Here is a 20,079-nt window from a genome sequence, read left to right as displayed (position 1 = left end):
AGTTCATCTCCATCAATAACTGCAAATCCCCCACTGCTCCCCTCCCCCAAGGTGTCCCCCAAGGTTCAGTTCTTGGCCCCCTCCTCTTCGTCCTTTACCTGTCCCCCCTCGGTCACTTAATCCGCCGTCATGGTCTCCAATTCCACTGCTTCGCCGATGACATCCAGCTTTTCATCTCCACCAAGTCCATCTCCACCGCCACCCACTCTATCCTGACAAACTGCATCACTGAAATAAAATCCTGGCTTCAAATCAACTTCCTCAAACTTAACTGTGATAAATCTGAAATAATCATCATTGGCCCAAAAACGCTCACCAAGTCCACCCATAACTTTGCCCTCAACATCGACGGTTTACCAGTATCCACCTCCCCTCACATCCGGAATCTTGGCATCATCTTTGACCAAACCCTCTCCTTCGACAAATACACTAAACAGATCACAAAGACAGCCTTCTTTCACCTGAAAAACATCGCCCGTCTCCGTCCATCCCTCTCCTCCGTGGCTGCAGAAACCCTCATCCACGCCTTCATCACTTCCCGTCTGGACTACTGCAATATCCTCCTTTATGGTTCACCCTCAACAATCACCAATAAACTCCAATACATTCAGAACTCCGCTGCCCGTCTACTCACCCATTCCCGGACCCGTGACCACATCACCCCCGTCCTTTACAAGCTTCACTGGCTCCCCATCTCCCAGAGAATCCAGTACAAAATCCTCCTCTTGACCTACAAAGCCCTCCATAACCTGGCCCCATCCTACCTGGCTGACCTCCTTTCCAGACACACTCCCACCCGCAACCTCCGCTCTGCTGGTACCAACCTCCTGACCCCCCCCCCATCCGGACCAAATTTAGATCCTGGGGGGACAGGGCCTTCTCCATCGCTGCTCCCACCCTCTGGAACTCGCTACCTCACACCATCAGAGACTCCTCCTCACTCACCACATTCAAAACATCACTCAAGACCCACCTGTTCAACACTGCATTCAACATTTAACCCACAGCATCTAACCCCTGACTATCTCCTCTCCTTCTCCCTCCTTTGTGCTTTGAATATTTCCCTATTGATTCTTCTTTTTTTGCAATTGTTTTTATGTTTTGCTATGCATTATGTTTTGCACTCTGTCAAAGCGTCTTTGGGCTTCCTGAAAAGCGCTATATAAAATAAATGCATTATTATTATTATTATTATTATGTGCTACGTGCCAGGACAATGTCAGGCAATCTGTGCAAGTGCCTTTCCATCCTTGGAGATGGCCTGCAAGACCTTTGTCCAGGGTTCACCTTGACTTTTGTGGCCCGATTTGGGAAAGACGTTTTGATTGTAGCAAATGCCCACTCCAAGTGGATTTACAGGGCTGTAATTCCAACAACCACTGTGACCACAACAGTGGAAAACTTGAGAATTTTTTTGCAACTCGTGGTTTGCCTGATGTGGTCGTATCAGACAATGGCACAGTCACCCAGCTTCTCATGGATGAGCTGAACGGGCTGTCCAAACTTTTAATGTGTGGGATGACGAAGCTTGCTTGAAAAGGGGAGCTTTGAATTTCGGGTCTCAAGTTATTTATTCAAATTCCGGAAAACCCCTCATTCCACCACTGGGGTCACTCCTGCCAAGTTGCTCATGGATCTGGTGTTAAAGATGCACCTGGATGTACTCCAGCTTCGTTTGGGTTATAAGGTGAAAGCCAAGCAGTACAAGAAAAAAGTGCACATTACCAACATGCGAAGCTCTGCAAGGTTGGGGTCAGTGACCCAGTGTACATCCGAAACTTTGCTTCTGGCCCAAGATTGTTACCAGTGAAGGTGGTGCATGAAACTGGCCAGTCACAGTTGTGGAGCAGCTACTGAATGGCCGCATATTTAATTGTCATTTGGATCATGTGCGCCACAATCACGGCAGGTCATCTGACTTTGCAGAGCTGGGAGTTCAGCACGAGTTCGGCGAATCAATGGAAACTTCATCTGAAGGGTTATCAGGAAGTTTGACCTCACCTGTTCTGATGCCAGGAAGTGTGACCTCACCTGAGAAGATTGCTTTTAGGCAGTGTGCCACTGAATGTTGTGGAGAACAAGTAGACTGAAAAGTCGAGCACATTGTTTATAGAGACTTCTGTCAATGTACAGACTATACCTTTTTCAACAAGTAATGCGCACTCTCCACCCACCACGAGGATGGGTACTCTGCTAGGTTGAACACAAATTGCAGATTGGGTAACTGAATCAAAACCTAAGAGCACGTTGCTTTTTTGAAGTCAAAAGCTCAAGTTTCAAGGTCGCATAAAATCATCAATTTTCATCGGATTGACTTATATTTTGAAGTTTTGAACAGAACAGAACATTTTGAACATATTGGACTAATGAAGCCTATTGTTTAAAGTCAAGATCAAAGCCCAAGGTGACATAAAATCATCAATTTTCATCCTGTTAACTGGAAATTTGAACATTATTTGCATATTGCATCACAGACCTGGTTCATCAAAAATCAGAATGATCAATTTAGCCTTTTTGACATGTCCACAGTTACCATGACAACAAATTCACCGCATTATAATCAAATGGGCCTTTTGTGAATTTATTATTGCCAAACCTCAGTAACTTTTCAAGATATCAAATTGAAACTTCTGTGGCTATTTGTATGTGTGTTGTATTAGTGAGGAACAGTTGGTCAAACTTAGTCAAAGGGCAAGCCCATCTGAAACATGTAAAGCACCTATTCGGCCGCAATTAGAAAATGTATCATGTCCGTGAAGTTGGCACCCTTTACCCAATTCGAAGTATGGGTTGTACCATTACAAACTATAAGGGCACTCAGTAGAGCGTATACCTCCACCAGGGTGAACAGTTTACATTTTGTATCTCACCGACAGGACGGATCTGCATCCTGACCGGAACCAAAATCTCATTCACCAAGTTTTGTCATAACTCATCCACAACTTTTTGAAATATCGTGCTATATTTCGTTTTTGGCCCCCATGCCTCCATATCTCAATGGTGAAGAATCACTTTTAACCCTTTGAGTACGGATGACGTCCAGTGCCGCAACCCGCAAAAAAGTTTTGTGTACGGATGACGTTACTACACGTCATCGACTATACCTATAACTAGATCGTCAGTACGTGGTTGCATTCCCGTACCAAAATGCCAAATTAATCCCATACCGGGGGTATTTTTATCAAAAAAAACATCCCGCACTCAAAGGGTTAAAAATTAAAACATTCTCGTATCTGGATCCGGATGTTCACCAAAATTGAATCAATTAGTCCTTCTAACACAGCCAAAGCAGTCCACCCACCAAGTTTCATGTGAATCCATCCACAACGTTCTGAGATATCCTGCTACGTATCGTTTTTGGCCCATCACTCAATGGTGAAGAATCACTAAAAATTCTTGTATCTGGATCCAAATCCAGATCTTCCCCAAAATCTAATCATTTCACCCAACCTCTCCACCAAATTTCGTCTGAATCCATCCACAACTTTTTGAGATATCCTGTTCACAGAGAGACAGACAGGGGTGAAAATAACCTCCGCCCACGTTTAGTGGCGGAGATTTGGGGGCAGAGGTAAAAAAACGGGTGGGGGAGTTGGGGGGTGGGGCAGTTGGGGGGTGGGGCAGTTGGGGGGTGGATGAATAGGGTAACGGGTTGAATTGGGTAGGAACCCTAACCCGAACTACCCTAACCATAACTACACTCACCCGAACCCCGACTACACTAATCCAAACCCTATTCACCTCTAACTTTATATTTCTACGGCCATTACCCAACACATCCCGGTCCCCCAATTCCTACCCGATTCAACGAATGTAGTCGTATTAAGGTTTTATACGCACTCACATTGTTATGCCTCCGCCGACAAAGCCGTCGGAGGCATTATGTTTTCAGGTTGTCCGTCTGTCCGTACGTACGTACGGGCTAAACCTCATTTTTCTCAGCAACCATATGCCCGATTGAGACAAAACTTTCAGGGTAGGAGTGACACCCATGCAGAATGTTTTTATGATAATTGTGACGTCATAGGTCACGTGGCATGGCAGCCATCTTGGATCAAAAGCAAATAATTAAAAAATTATTTCTCGGAAACCGCTGAATGAAAAAAATTGAAACTTGGCACATTGTCAAGTAATCCCAATGGGGAACAAAAGCATGATAATGATGACATCATAGGTGAAGTGCTATAGCAGCCAAAAATGTTTTAATCAAATTCCTTATCCGAAAAATCTGAAATTGCATGCACATGATCTACATTTGTATTGAAATATTAAATTTATGACATCGTAGGTCACATGGTTTGGCAGCCATATTAGATTGAAGGGAAATATTAAATAATTATATCTCTGAAACTGCTCACCCTATCGATGCGAAATTTTACAAATATCATCTAGCAGAACTGTTGCATATAGTTTGAAAATGATGTCATAGGTCACGAGGTTTGGCAGCCATCTTCGATAGAAAAAAAGAACCTTATCCAATCAACATGAAACTTCACAAACGTGATCACCTACCCATACATATGCAGAGTGATGGCATTTACCCGTTGTGGGACTATGCGGATTCATATTGGCGACACAGTCGCATTGTTCTAGTTTGTAATGGTATAATCCACAACTTCCCCTTTTTTGTAATGGTATAATCCACAACTCCACCTTTTTTGTCATGGTATAATCCAAAACCCCCATTTGTTTTGTAATGGTATAATCCACAACTCCCCCTTTTTTGTAATGGCATAATCCACAACTCCCCCTTTTTTGTAATGGTATAATCCAAAACCCCCACTTGTTTTGTAATGGTATAATCCACAACTCCCCCTTGTTTTGTAATGGTATAATCCACAACTCCCCCTTGTTTTGTAATGGTATAATCCACAACTCCCCCTTTTTTGTAATGGTATAATCCACAACTCCCCCTTGTTTTGTAATGGCACAATCCATACTTTGAATCAGGTTAAGGGTGAAGTAAATGTGTCAACAAAATTTGTTTCGGTCAAATTTTTGAAAATAAAAAATTGTGGGTTCCATGGCAATTGGCAACTATTGTTTATTTGGATTTCACAAGTACCGCGGTGATACACTCGACATATTTCTTATTTTAATACTGGGCCTGTGTGGTAACGGGAAATCCTGAGAAATAAACAGAGGAATTGCCAAGTGTGGAAAAATAAACAAATAAATTAATACATTTAAAGTAAAACGACATTTGAGAGATATTGGCGCCATCTGTCGACCTTAGGCTTACCCTTCGTTTATCCGTGATCGCTTCAGTTCTTCACGAGAGCGCGAAACTGCGTAACGGCGTAACCTCATGTGCGTAACGTGCGTACAACTAGTACTAGGAACTAGATGAAGTATAATAATCGTCGGATGGTGTGATCGTCATCGGGAATCGTGAGGATACTTGGGTCGGCGTGTGTCGCGTATCGACCCCGGGGTACAAGACTCGTACAGGCCTCGTACTGAGCGGAAATAAATTAATAAACAACCCTCAGGCTCCACAACTCTCCCAAAACAACAACCTCACTCACAGACACAGTCCGGACCACGGAGTCGGAGCGAACCTCCATGGACGACCCAAGGTAATCCTCATCCGGGGTACCATTCCTGACAGGAATAAATAAAATACCGACCCTATTGTTTCTCCTCACCTGTCCCAAATGCGACTCAGGTACGTCCGATGAAGGAACTTGCCGAGCTCGAGCTGCTCTCGGAACGAGCAGAGGCCGAAACTCCACAGTTATTGTTTCTTTGATGTTAATTAAAAATATCTTTCTTGCTGTTCTTCTTCTTCCTCGTCCTTTACCCCACCGGCACAGCAGCGCATGCGAGGGCGGGACGGAAACTTTCAAGGGGTGGAGAGACAGCGCCTTTTGCAGGTACGGCAATCAAGGTGTGGTAGGCCTACTGGAATGAAACCGCCAAGGTGCATTTCAAAAAAATATGAAATATGATGACGGGGTGGCTTACAAGGTCGGAGTTCGCGCTCAGACTTTTCAACGTTTCATTCAGTATTCTTTATTATGAATGCGTAAACAGAGTGATCGGTTCTCTTGGATCTCTGACGTAACTGGAGTGTGAACATTTCGCCAGGTGGCTATAACGCCCATTTTTAAGGTGAACCGTTCACATTATGATACAAGCATGAAGTTTGGCAGTTCTGCTCTTATATAGATTCTCTATAAACAAAGTCGATTAGCCAACTCGAAAATTCAGCATGGTATATGTAGTTTAGTTCTATGATTCTTATTGATACTCGTTCGTCCTAAATTCAATATTAAAAGTTTTATGGCACTTTTTGGCAATTTTGGCAATTTTGGCGGCCATTTTGAAAAGGATGGACGCCATGTTGAATTTTAGAGTTGCATAATCGATTGGATTTAAAGAGAATCTATATAAGATCATAAATGCGAAACTACATGCTTGTATCACAATGTGAACGTTTTTTGGTGTATTCGCCACCTCTATGTCCGCGTTTTTTCAAAATCAGTAAGTGTTTCGTAACAAAACCGTTCTCATGTTTACATTTTCATTTATATATTTATATATATATATATATATATATATATATGAATGTCTCACCAGGCGCCAAAAGCGGTTACAAGAAGGGCGTTCACCTTACCTGGCGCTTCTCCCAAGTCTCAACGTGACGGACGACTGTGCTGACGTCACTCTCATCAACCTGGATAACCATGTTCGTGCCCACAGATGCACTTCATGTTCACAATCGTATTCATTGTAATAATCCTTGCCCTTGACTAGTCTGTGCCAAACGTATTTACCTTGACAACTGCCAGCACATGTGTAATCCTCAATTATCTAACCAAGGGCTGCCTAGTGACGAAGTCCAGCAATTGTACAAAAAATTTTTTATGGACAATTTAAGATTTTTCTTTTTTTCCCCCTTTTCAAAATCCTATGATCGTTTTCACCCTGGATGCTAATTTAGGGACCTATATATATATGAGGTGTACAAAGTGGTAACAAATTTCACTACTATTCCTTTGTCCTTATCCAATCCACTCTTCCTTCTTCTCGACTACAGTTTTGTTCAATTCCCTCCTTCCTTCAATTCCCACTCTGCTTTCCTGCCAATCCATGCTTATGTGATATTTAACTGATGCCTTACCAAGATATCTATGCATTCCATTCATCCTCTCCTTTCATTATGGACAAACGTCAGCGTCACCTAAAATCAGCAATTTTCATCCAATTGAACTGTAATTTTAAATTACAATTTGAGGTAACTCGTCAAATTTTCAACAATCCTTTTTTATGAAAATATGGAGAACACAAATTAACTGGAGATGAGAGTTGGGATGACTGACTGGAGATGAGAGTTGGGATGACTGACTGGCGATGAGAGTTGGGATGACTGACTGGCGATGAGAGTTGGGATGACTGACTGGAGATGAGAGTTGGGATGACTGACTGGAGATGAGAGTTGGGATGACTGACTGGAGAGGAGATGACTCGAGATGAGAATTGGGATTACTGACTGGAAATGAGATGATTAGATATGAGATTTGGGATGACTGACTGGAGATGAGATGATTAGATATGAGATTTGGGATGACTGACTGGAGATGAGAGTTGGGATGACCGACTGGAGATGAGAGTTGGGATGACCGACTGGAGATGAGAGTTGGGATGACTGACTGGAGATGAGAGTTGGGATGACTGACTGGCGATGAGAGTTGGGATGACTGACTGGAGATGAGAGTTGGGATGACTGACTGGAGATGAGAGTTGGGATGACTGACTGGCGATGAGAGTTGGGATGACTGACTGGAGATGAGAGTTGGGATGACTGACTGGCGATGAGATGATTAGATATGAGATTTGGGATGACTGACTGGAGATGAGAGTTGGGATGACCGACTGGAGATGAGAGTTGGGATGACCGACTGGAGATGAGAGTTGGGATGACTGACTGGAGATGAGAGTTGGGATGACTGACTGGCGATGAGAGTTGGGATGACTGACTGGAGATGAGAGTTGGGATGACTGACTGGAGATGAGAGTTGGGATGACTGACTGGCGATGAGAGTTGGGATGACTGACTGGAGATGAGAGTTGGGATGACTGACTGGAGAGGAGATGACTCGAGATGAGAATTGGGATTACTGACTGGAAATGAGATGATTAGATATGAGATTTGGGATGACTGACTGGAGATGAGATGATTAGATATGAGATTTGGGATGACTGACTGGAGATGAGAGTTGGGATGACTGACTGGAGATGAGAGTTGGGATCACTGATTGGAGGTGAGAATTGGGATGACTGACTGGAGGTGAGAGTTGGGATGACCGACTGGAGGTGAGAGCTGGGATGACCGACTGGAGATGAGAGTTGGGATGACCGACTGGAGATGAAAGTTGGGATGACCGACTGGAGATGAGAGTTGGGATGACCGACTGGAGATGAGAGTTGGGATGACCGACTGGAGATGAGAGTTGGGATGACCGACTGGAGATGAGAGATGGAATGACCGACTGGAGATGAGAGTTGGGATGACCGACTGGAGATGAGAGTTGGGATGACCGACTGGAGATGAGAGTTGGGATGACCGACTGGAGATGAGAGTTGGGATGACCGACTGGAGATGAGAGTTGGGATGACCGACTGGAGATGAGAGTTGGGATGACCGACTGGAGATGAGAGTTGCGATGACCGACTAGAGATGAGAGTTGGGATGACTGACTGGAGATGAGTGTTGGGATGACTGACTGGAGAGGAGATGACTCGAGATAAGAATTGGGATGACTGACTGGAAATGAGATGATTAGATATGAGATTTGGGATGACTGACTGGAAATGAGATGATTAGATATGAGATTTGGGATGACTGACTGGAGATGAGATTTGGGATGACTGACTGGAGATGCGAGTTGGGATGACCGACCGACTGGAGATGAGAGTTGGGATGACCGACTGGAGATGAGATGACTAGAGATGAGAGTTTGGATGACTGACCTTAGGAAATGAGAGTTGGGATGACTGACCTTAGGAAATGAGAGTTGGGATGACTGACCTTAGGAAATGAGAGTTGGGATGACTGACCTTAGGAAATGAGAGTTGGGATGACTGACTAGAGATGAGAGTTGGGATGACTGACTGGAAATGAGATGACTAGAGATGAGAGTTGGGATGACCAACTGGAGATGAGAGTTGGGATGACCAGCTGGAGATGAGAGTTGGGTGCACCATTACGATCCTGAGTGTAAGAGATAGTCAATGGCGTATGTGTACCACATAAAGGATCACCAGCCCCGACATTGGCTCAGTCAGATTTTCATCTTTTCCTCAAACTTAAGAAACACCTATGTGGAGAACATGTTTCTTCCGATGATGATGTCAAGGCCGATGTGAAGCGCTGGTGAAGTCATCAGGACAAACTTATATTGTGGTGGCATGAGAAAAAACCACTAGAACATTGGTAGAAATGTGAGGACCACAGTAGTGATTATGTTGAGAAATAAGTATCCTATGAGCTCTTATCCTATCCACATAAAGGTATACATCCTCCTATCCTATTCACCTGAGCTCCTATCCACCTACAAGGCTTTCATCCACAGCTCCCCTCTGGGCTGGCTCCCCTGCCTTGCATCTTCCCCAGCTTGATGACGTAGAAAACAAGGCTTTCAAGATCATTGGAATCCTCCATGATGAAGCTGAGTCTATGGGCCTATTAGCGCCGTCGCCAACAGGTCAGTGGTCTTCTTCCGCCTCATTTCTGGTCTTGTACCCTCTGCTCTCTCCATGGTCTCCCCCCCCTCCATCCCCCAAGTATCTGCAACACGTGGATGCACGCAGTCCACCAGCAACCCCTTCCTAGTGAAACTGTCTAAATCCAGAACCACGACCCACCTTCACTCATTTATTCCTCTTTTTTCCCCACCTATGGAACCACCTTTCCCCACCAACCAAGCACACTCTTCAATCTCATTATTCTCTCTCGGTCTTCAAGATAGCCATTCACCACCATCTCAGGTCATCCCCCATCCAAAACCATGATCTTTTCTACTTCCACTAAACCACTCCCAACCCTCCCAATTTTTTGCTGATGTATCCATGTTGCCCACCCCTTGCATTCTACCCTAACCCTCTCCATTATCTGCATTCCTTGTTTGTCCATCTCCCTTTACTTTCTCCATCCACCTTGCTGTCAACGGTTCCCCTTTCTCCTGCTGTTCCCTTTGTTATGTTGTATCCTGATTTGTTCTGTGTTCTTGCTCTTCCACGAGCTTAGACGATGTATATAAAAAATGCACAAAGGTAGGATAAAGATTGATGTTATATGTGTTTTGTTTCATTCAAATACCTTTACCTGTTTTGGAGAGAAAGAATAGGAGGCATTACTTTTCAGCACGCCCTTTTTCCCCCCTATTTGTGCGTTCATCTCCCTGTGCTTGTCCAATCCCAGTGACAATTCTCCAAATTATTATGTTGTCCCACTACTTACATGTATCGTGTGTCTCTGTAACATTCCTCTCATTTCCTTTGTTAGAGCTTTATCGGCTCACGCTGTGTTGTTTCGCTCCTCCATGAACCTTGATGTCTGAATGTGGGACGTTACACTTGCCGATTGTGATGCTTAAAACGCACAGAGAGGTTCAACCACCCTGCTTGTTTATTATAATAACTGTGTCGTTTTGAATAATTATATTTGCAAAGCAATATTTAAGTCGGTTCTGTGAAGTAATTGCAAAAGCTGCAATTAAGACGTCAACTTCTGTATTTCCCCTGTCATAGCCCCTCTGGCATTGGAAGGCTTTCAGGGAAGGATTAATCTGCCTGACCTGCGTAGTCTGCCTTGGGTGTTAGCCAGTCCACACCTTGCAAGTAACTCTTAAAGCCTTCAGGTACACTCGGATCGGGTGCTGGAATTCTAGGATAAAAAAAGCTAATGCCGCCACAAAAAACAAAACACTTTTCCTGTTGAAAATATGAAGTAGTGTTTTTGTCACCTCTGCCATTGAAGGTAGATGGAGGTTATGTTTTCACCTGCTTGTCTGACTGTGAGAACGATATCTAGAAATGTTATGGACGGATTCAGACAAAACTTGGTGGACAGATTGAGTGTGTGACAAGGACGATTGATTAGATTTTGGTGAAGATCTGGACCTGAGATTTTATTTAATATGACAAGGCATTCTTCACCATTGAGAGATAAGGCCAAAAACGATACATAGCATGATATTTCAAAAGGTTGTGGACGAGTTGTGACAAAACTTGGTGGATGAGTTGGGTGACGAGAACAAGCCAATGCGATTCTGTTTCAGGTCTGGATACTCATCCGGCCTATCAGTGGGAAACAAAATGTAAACTGCATGTTCAGCCTGGTAGAGGTATGCTCACCACCGTGTGCCATTCGGTTTGGTATGTTGATGCTGTTATTCTGAATGCCGGCAGGTAAAAAGATTAATAGATTGATTTTTTTAAAGTGACATGCAGTCTCTTCCAATAAAACCTTATCTGAGGGCCTACATGACGTGGTTTTTTTTGTAGGTTACTCTGATGCTGCAGGTGTTCTCTTTACCTGATGGCATGGTCCGGCTGTGTGTCAGAGAGGAAAAGCCATTGAGGCCACGGTACAGGGTGCGAGATGTGCTCACGAACAAGCTGGAAACTCAACGGTATGTCGGGATAAGCGTTTTTACCCTACGGATCCATTAGAACGTCTTTTGTTTATTTAGCACACAAACATTTCTAACAAAACATGCTTACCCAAAGCAAATGTGCCAGACTTTTGCCAATTCGCAGATTTCCACGGCTAGTCTCAAAACTGGTTGATTATAGCTGTTGATAAATCAGCTTCATTTTTATGAATTTATCGATTTTTGCTCTAAATTGGAAATAGCAACTGGGATGTTTTTAAAAATGTTTTCATTTAAAATATATAATATTTTAGAATTAAAAAAGAAGAATTCCTTGTGCACAATTTGAATCTGGTCTTATTAACATCGAATTCGAATATTATATGTTGGCACTGATAAATGGAACATGTCCTTTAATCCTGGAGAATCATATTGTCTGTCTCACCCTCTCGCTCCGGAAGAATAGTAATACGAACCCACCTATCTATTTCCATGGTCACTAACTGGAATAGTTTCAGTCTCTTGAACTTATATGCCTCACCATCAGTCATGACCTCTCCAGGGCTGACCATTTAGCAAAGCTGGTTTCCAAGGTCAGCCAGAGACTAGGTATCATCGTCGATCACGGTCTTTCCTTGGAAAATCGGAAGTACTCACAGTCTGAAAGACCCTTAACCGTATCTCAGTGTAGTACTGCTCTCCACTATGGGATGACGCCCCAGCATGACATATACTGTATATATCCTGGTTTATTAGCAATTAACTAGGTAGACCTGTGCATGGAACACAATGGCACTTGGAATGACTTCTGGCTGAAGGAGGAGCTAAAGCTACTTTTCCTGCAGGCAGTGGATGTTGGGGAAGAATGATTTATCTGTCTGTTGGAGGGTTTTTGCTGCTGTGGTTGGGACCCCATTATCTGCCAGCTCCACACCTCTGTAACAACTAGTATTGGTGATGGCAGGTCATATTGGTAGAGATCCACCAGTTCACTGATGACTTCTGTGTCTACTGTCCCAAACAAGCAGATCAGAGACGGGGTGAGGTGCAGTGCCTATGTGTCCTGTCTCGCGTGCTCAGTTAAGCAGGTTTGTAGTTCTACGATCAGGTTCTAAGTCATTGGCCAGAGCCAGCAGAGGTAGAAGTATCATTGGAGAAGAGGCACCAGATGTGGAGTCGCACGATGGTGCTGGGGCGAATCAGTTTCCAGGGCCGGAAAAGATTAAAGTTGGGACTCTGAAGGTTGCGTACAACTTGTAACTGTAGCATGTGGCTCCTTTGCATTCTTGTTGGCGTTTTTGTCCAAAGAGGTAGCTCATGGCATGCAATATGTGGAAATGAATGCACATTTTACTTTGAGTCTGGTAGGCCATATCGGGGTTTGTAGCGGATCCACAACTTTTTGTCGTTCACAACTTTTTGAAATATCATCATGTATATCATTTTTGGCCATTTCTGGCCATTTTTGGCCAGAGGAGGATAAGGAAGAAAGTGAAGATCGACGAAATGCAGTTTGGATTCATGCCAGGAAGAGGAACGACAGACGCGCTTTTCATTGTGAGGCAGTTGCAGGAGAAGTACATGGAGAAGAGGAAGAAGTTGTTTCTTGGGTTTGTTGATCTGGAGAAAGCATTCGATAGGGTACCACGCAAAGTATTGACATGGGCATTGAGGAAGTTAGGAGTGGAGGAATGGTTGATCAGAGTAGTGATGGCAATGTACAAAAGAGCGCGCACAGCTGTAAGGACGAAGGACGGGAACAGTGGTGAGTTTGAGGTGAAGGTGGGAGTGCATCAGGGGTCGGTACTAAGTCCATTACTATTTGTAGCTGTGATGGAGGTGCTGGCTCAGAACGTAAAGGAGGGTTTACCGTGGGAGTTGTTGTATGCAGATGATCTGGTGTTGATTGCGGAAAGTATGGATGGACTGAAGGAAAAGATGAACACGTGGAAGGAATGTATGGAGACAAAAGGTCTGGAGGTGAATATCGGAAAGACGAAGGTGATGGCAAGTGGTAAAGCATGTGGTGAGGTGGAAAGAACTGGGAAGTGGCCCTGTGCTGTGTGTAGGAAGGGTGTCAGAGTGAACTCCATTCAGTGTACAATGTGCGCTGAGTGGGTTCATCAAAAATGTAGTGGTCTGAGAGGGTCATTAACCAGTGTGGCAGCTACATTCAAATGTAAGGTGTGCACAGAGGGAGCTGCAGATGGAGGAAATGTTGAGTTGGATCTTGGAGATGGCGTGAAGCTGGAAGGTGTGAAAACATTTTGCTACCTCGGAGACATGCTGAATGGAGAAGGTGGATCAGACTCGGCAACGGTTGCTCAAGTGAGATGTGCATGGAAGAAGTTTCGGGAATTGGGTGGCGTGCTGATGATGAGGGGAGTGTCGTTGAAGCTGAAGGGAAAGGTGTATGCTGCATGTGTGAGAAGTGTTATGATTTATGGGAGCGAGACATGGGTAATAAACGTAGAGCAGCAACGAAGGTTGGAAAGGGTGGAAATGCGAATGGTTCGGTGGATGTGTGGAGTATCGTTGAGAGAGAGGAAGACAAATGATGAATTGCGAAAGATGATGGGAATAGAGCCTGTGATTGATGCTGTGAAGAGGAACAGGTTGAGATGGTTTGGTCATGTGTTGAGGAAGGATGAAAGTGACTGGTTGAGAAGAGTGATGGAAATGAATGTAGAAGGAAGCAGAGGACGGGGAAGACCGAAAAAGACTTGGCTAAAGATGGTGGAAGAAGAAATGCGGGCAAGGGGATTAACAAGGTGAGATGCAGAAAATAGGGCAAAATGGAGAAGATTGTCATGGGGACCGGACCGCAAGGCTAACCCCCGCTCTAGCAGGGAAAATGGCCTTTAAAATGCATGTTGTATGTTGTATATCATTTTTGGCCCCATCTCTCAATTTTGAAGAATCACTTAAAAATTCAAAAACCCTCGTATCTGGAGCTGGATTCAGATCTTCACCAAAATTAAATCACTTTGTCGTTGTCACACACACACACGACCTCTCCACCAAGTTTCAACCAAATTCATCCATAGCTCTTTGAAATATCATGCTATGTATAGTTTTTGCCAGATCGCACTCCATAGTGAAGAATCACTTTAACATTCTCGTATCTGGATTCGGATCTTCACCAAAATCGAATCCATTCTTCTTTGGCACACACACAACCCGTCCACCAGATTAAATCCAAAATCCATCAATACATTTTTGAGATATCCTGCACACAAACAAACTGACAAGGTTGAGAACAATACCTCCGTCCATTGCAGATGGTGGAAGTATATATACTATGGAATATGGTATTGGTATTGGAATATGGTAATACCATATGGTATTATGGTATATATAATATGGAAGCGGCGGAGGGAGGGTGAGGTGGGGATTGGGGGTGGAGGGGAGGGGGTTCACGTGCACCAAATGAACCCCCCGGATCCGCCCCTGTCCTGTGCGTATGTTTTTTGTTTAATAAATATATTGTTTGCACATATGCATTATAAAGGGTTTAGCATCATCCGTTTTTTTTTAAAGAGGATGAAAAGCCTTTTTATGCTTTGCCCTGCAGTTGGAAAGTTGTGAAGAGAAATGAAGAGAGTGTGGAACTCTTACATGGTGACATAGAGGTCACAATTTACAGACAGCCGTTCTTTCTGGAAATTAGAGCAAACCAGGAAGTTCTCATGAAATTAAATGCTCGTGGTTTGCTGTACTTCGAACACACGAGGCAGAGGAACACCAGGTAAGGGTTTAAACGCCTTAATTTATCATTTTAATTGTGTAAAGTAGACCACACTAAGGTTCAGCATTTTATTTTATTGAAACTTCAATCAGGGACACAGGGGCGGTGGTGGTCAAATAATTTGGGAAAAGGGAGTCGTCCGATGGATGCAGCTCCTCCTTTCACTGTATTCTAACACGTCATTTGTGGCTCCCACCTAGCACACGGGGACTGTGCCGATGCTGACCGCAATGTATTTTCATATGAAGAGGCGTGGTTGGGCACACTGTGAAGCATGGATTGGAGTATTTTAAAGTCATCGGCAATGCGCCTGGCTTTGTACATCCTGTGCTGTTGTCAACTTTTGATACACATCCTGATGCCCTTAATTTGTGCATGCTGAGGTTATTTTCAAAATATTCATCTTGCGTCAGAAGCAATGTGACCGGTTCCAACTGCTGGTGCTCAGTCCTGCAACATACATAGTTACAGGATTGAAACACACATGGCTGGTCATGCACTCTTTTTTGGATCGCCTTTGCTGTATGATTTATGATTTTTTACGGCGTATCCCATAGGGCAAACACGTCTAGAACAGTGTGTGTTTTTTGTTGCTTTTGTATACAGGATCGAGGCTCGTGAAAGAGCTAACATTTATCACACAAAAAATCAAGCAGACACACAAAATATATAATAAGGGGAGCGGTAGACACGATGGGGAGAGAAGGGGAAGCACACAAACACAACCTTTGAGAGCAGGGACATCGGGAGATCTGTGGAAGGGAGAGGGCTTGGGGGAGGAGGCATGGGAAGGGGGGGGGGGGGAGGGGAGGTGGGAGTGGTATAAAACACATGGACACTGCTAGGACTTCCAGGAAGGAAGTTGGTATTTCAGAAAAGTGGATCTGGGGTGAAATTAGCGGGGGTACAAAAGATCAAGGTTTTGGATGGGGGAATATAAGAAACTAGCAGAAGTACCCGGCATTGCCAGGCGGGGGAGGGGAGGGAAGGGGGAAGGGGAGGGGAACAGGGGGGAGGGGAGGAGGGGGGTGGAGGGGGTGGGGGAGGTGGAGGGCGAGGGGAGGGGGAGGGGGAGAGGGGTGGGGAAGGGGTAGGACAGAAAGGAAGGGGTAGGGGGGAAAGGGAGGAGCATGGGGAAAGGGAGGGGGATGGGGAAGGGGAAGGGGTAGGGCAGAAAGGAAGGGGTAGGGGGGAAAGGGAGGGGCATGGGGGAAAGGGAGGGGGAGGGGAGGGGAGGGTGAGAGGAGGGGAAAGGGGAGGGGGGAAGGGGAGAGGGTAGGGTGGAGGGAGAAGGGTAGGGGGATGGGGAGGGGGGAAGGGGAGAGGGTAGGGTGGAGGGAGAAGGGTAGGGGGAGGGGGAGGGGGGAAAGGGAGGGGGAGCGGGAGGGAGGGGAGGGGGATGGGAGGGGAACGGGGGGGAGGGGGGGAGAGGGGGGAGGGGGGAGAGGGGGGAGGGGGAGGGGAGGAGAGGAGAGTGGGGAGGGATGGGAGGGGGAGAGGAGTGGGAGGGTGGGGGGAGGGGAGAGGGGGAGGGGGAGGGATGGGAGGGGGAGGGGGAGGGGGAGGGATGGGAGGGGGAGAGGAGTGGGAGGGTGGGGGGGAGGGAGGAGGGGGAGGGGGTGGGGGGGAGGGGAAGGGGTAGGACAGAAAGGAAGGGGTAGGGGGAAAGGGAGGAGCATGGGGGGAGGGGGAGGGGGGAAGGGGTAGGGCAGAAAGGAAGGGGTAGGGGGGAAAGGGAGGGGGAGGGGAGGGGAAAGGGGAGGGGAAAGGGGAAGGGCAGAGGGTAGGGTGGAGGGGGAAGGGAGGGGGAAGGGGAGGGGGAGGGGAGGGATATAGATGGTTACTGGCAATTGATCACATCCACAAATGATGTAATCCACACAATTTATGTACTTTACATAACGTTAATAGGAATACATGGCCGTGTAGATGGGAAATACAGTTTGTTTGAAATAAATCACAAATATCAGATGAAAGTGAAAAAAAAACCTATGTGGTGTGAATGGCAATGTTGCTCGCTGAAATGTGAAAAAACTGAATTATGTGCGAACGCATAACTGTGAGATTATGGCGGCAAAGTTGGAACATCACGTGATCCTCGCAGAAGTACCCGGCATTGCCGGGTGGGGGAGGGGAGACCCGTACATTCCCAACCCGTACATTCGCCCCCTCTCGACTCAAGCTCGTATTCGATTCGTATTCGAATCGAAAGGGGAAAGGGGAAATCCTTCGTATTCGAATTCGTAAACACGAAATATGAATTAAAATCGCACAAAATCGACACAAAACACGGTCGCATAAAGGTGAAAAACGCAATGGCTTTTCGCCCTGATCACGTGCAAACGTGTGACGTGTGACGGGATGGAACATCACGTGATCGCTCTGAGCGAATCAGCGAGCTGCTCGCACTGGCTGAGATTAGCGGGTACTTCGCTGAAATGCGCTCAGGTAAATATGAATAAAAAATATGGATCTCGTCAAATATGGTCTCAGCCATGTTCGTCCCCAGGCTCAATGGCCATGTCTATGCCAAATATCAAGCACGTGAGCCTCTCCGTTTCGGAGTCTATCGGTAACATTACACACACACACACACCACACACACACACACACACACACACACACACACACACACACACACACACACACACACACACACACACAGTGTTTTATATATATAGATGGTGGTGAACAGCTGTTTTAAAGACCTGGAGGGTGGAGTGGGATTGAAGAGAGTGAGGGAGTTTGTTCCAGAGGTGGGAGAAAAGAGGAATGAAGGAGTGAAGGTGAGCAGAGAGTCTTGATTTTGGCAGTTTAACCATAAGAGGGTTGCAGGCAGATCTTGTGCGACCTGTAGGAATATTGGGGGGACAGAGCCCAGAGAGAGCTGGGGAGCAAGGCCGGAGAGGAGTCTGTAGAAGACAGAAAGACCACCAACCTGACTGCGGTGAGTAAGTGAAAGGCCCTCTGAGTTAGCGATTTTTTTGATTTGATTTTTTTTCTATTGCTTCGCAAAATATCACTGCTGTATATATAATTTTGTATTCTCCTTCCGTGTCCTTCTAAAGGGTTTCTACTGTCATAGAATAAACAAATATTTCTGCTAAAACTGCTGTGTGAATAAACCATACATTAGCGCTTCTTCCTCTTCTTCAAACTCGCTAAGAGGCTTTTAGAACTGCAAATTCATGATTAAACAAAACGATTTTTTTACGGTGTACATGTTTGGTTCCTGTGTTTTCAGCGTTTGTCTCTCCTAATGTATGTATGTCCCTCACATGATGGGTGAGTTTTATAGCCGACAATTACGCTTCTGAAAGGTAGAATGTAATGAAACTTGAATTGTAATGTAAACTGTAAATGAAACTTGAATTGTAATTGTAATTGTCAACTTGAAAAAAGGTAGAATGTAATGAAATTAAAGAACTCTCTTGAAAATCCTCTCTATCTCTTTGCTGATGACTCTACTCTCTGTCGCTCCATTCTTCATCCCTCAGATCGGCAGTCTGCAGCCCTCCTCACTCTCTGCAGACCTGGACAAAATCACAGACTGGGCAAACAAGTGGAACATGTCTTTCAATCCTGACAAATCTCACACTCTTACGATGTCTCTCAGAAAAGACCGACTGGACAACCCTCCTATCCACTTTCTGAATAATCCTCTCCAAGAAGTTCTGTCACTCAAGCTTTTGGGTCTCACTATCTGCCATGATCTTTCCTGGGAAAACCACATTTCAAATCTGGCCTCCAAAGCCAGTCGCCGACTGGGCATCCTCCATCGTGCGAAGTCCTTCCTTGGCACACCTGAGCTCCTCACCACATACAAGGCTTTCATCCACAGCTCAATGGAATACTGCTCTCCCCTCTGGGCTGGTGCTCCTGCCTCACACCTAGCTCGTCTTCACGCTGTTGAAACCAAAGCATTCAGAATCATTGGAATCTCCCGCGATGAAGCTAACTCCAAGGGCCTCTCACTCACTCACCGCAGGCAGGTTGGTGGTCTTTCCATCTTCTACCGACTCCTCTCTGGCCTTGCCCCCCCAAACTCTCGCTGGGCTCTGTCCCGCAAATATTCCTACAGGTCGCACAATATCTGCCTGCATCCCTCTTATGGTTAAACTGCCAAAATCAAGACTCTCTGCTCACCTTCACTCCTTCATTCCTCTTTTCTCCCACCTCTGGAACAAACTCCCTCACTCTCTTCAATCCCACTCCACCCCCCAGGTCTTTAAAACAGCTGTTCACCACCATCTCTTATCTTCCCCCATCCAAAGCCTTGATCTTTTCTATCCCCGCTAATTTCACCCCAATTCCACTTTTTTGAAATACCAACTTCTGTCCTGGAAGTCCTTGGTGTCCTTGTGTTTTATACTTCTCCCACCCCCCCCCCCCCTTCCCACGCCTCCTCCCCCCAAGCCCTCTCCCTCTCACACATCTCCCTGCTCTTAAATGTTGTGTGCTCTCAAGTGTTTGTGTGCTTCCCCTTCTCTTGTCTTCCGCTCACTCTTTTTATATATTTTGTTTATCTGGTTGATTTGTTTGTGAAGTAAATGTCAGCTCTTTCACGAGCCTCGATTCAGTATACAAAAAAAAAAAAATGCTATTTGGCTTTGCCAGTTGTGTTTCTTTCAACACCCTTTAGGGAACGTTTATATATTATGTAATATACCTGGTTGGAGCAAATTATCACACTTGATGATTGGGGGGAACTGAAATTATGACGACAGGGTG

At 45.3% G+C, this 20,079-nt stretch overlaps 2 protein-coding genes across 9 annotated transcripts in view; one reads left to right on the top strand and one right to left on the bottom strand.

Moving 5' to 3' along the window:
- The window catches only part of LOC137436726 (nesprin-1), a 344,176-nt gene extending 338,344 nt beyond the window's left edge, over positions 1-5,832 (bottom strand). For all 3 annotated transcript variants that reach the window (XM_068130758.2, XM_078786725.1, XM_078786724.1), the window contains exon 1: positions 5,649-5,832. The gene's annotated coding sequence lies outside the window, so the exon portion shown is untranslated. The remainder of the gene's footprint in view (positions 1-5,648) is intronic.
- The window catches only part of LOC137436728 (neutral alpha-glucosidase C), a 105,159-nt gene continuing 90,278 nt past the window's right edge, over positions 5,199-20,079 (top strand). Inside the window, exons 1-6 of one of the 6 annotated variants that reach the window (XM_078786732.1) lie at positions 5,311-5,579; positions 5,817-5,876; positions 6,583-6,691; positions 9,620-9,710; positions 11,512-11,639; positions 15,175-15,348. In XM_078786732.1, coding sequence (XP_078642858.1) covers positions 11,521-11,639; positions 15,175-15,348 — 293 coding nt within the window. In that variant the 5' untranslated portion in view covers positions 5,311-5,579; positions 5,817-5,876; positions 6,583-6,691; positions 9,620-9,710; positions 11,512-11,520. Of the gene's footprint in view, positions 5,580-5,816; positions 5,877-6,582; positions 6,692-9,619; positions 9,711-11,511; positions 11,640-15,174; positions 15,349-20,079 lie in introns of those variants that run through there. The other 5 variants (XM_068130769.2, XM_068130768.2, XM_078786730.1 and 2 more) reach the window with 5 other exon arrangements.

The sequence above is a fragment of the Myxine glutinosa genome, chromosome 11 (assembly GCF_964187855.1).
Source record: "Myxine glutinosa chromosome 11, kmMyxGlut1.1, whole genome shotgun sequence".
NCBI classification, from domain to species: Eukaryota; Metazoa; Chordata; class Myxini; order Myxiniformes; family Myxinidae; genus Myxine; species Myxine glutinosa.
Note: the sequence above shows the minus strand (reverse complement) of the source record. Positions and strands in the feature narration are given on the sequence as shown.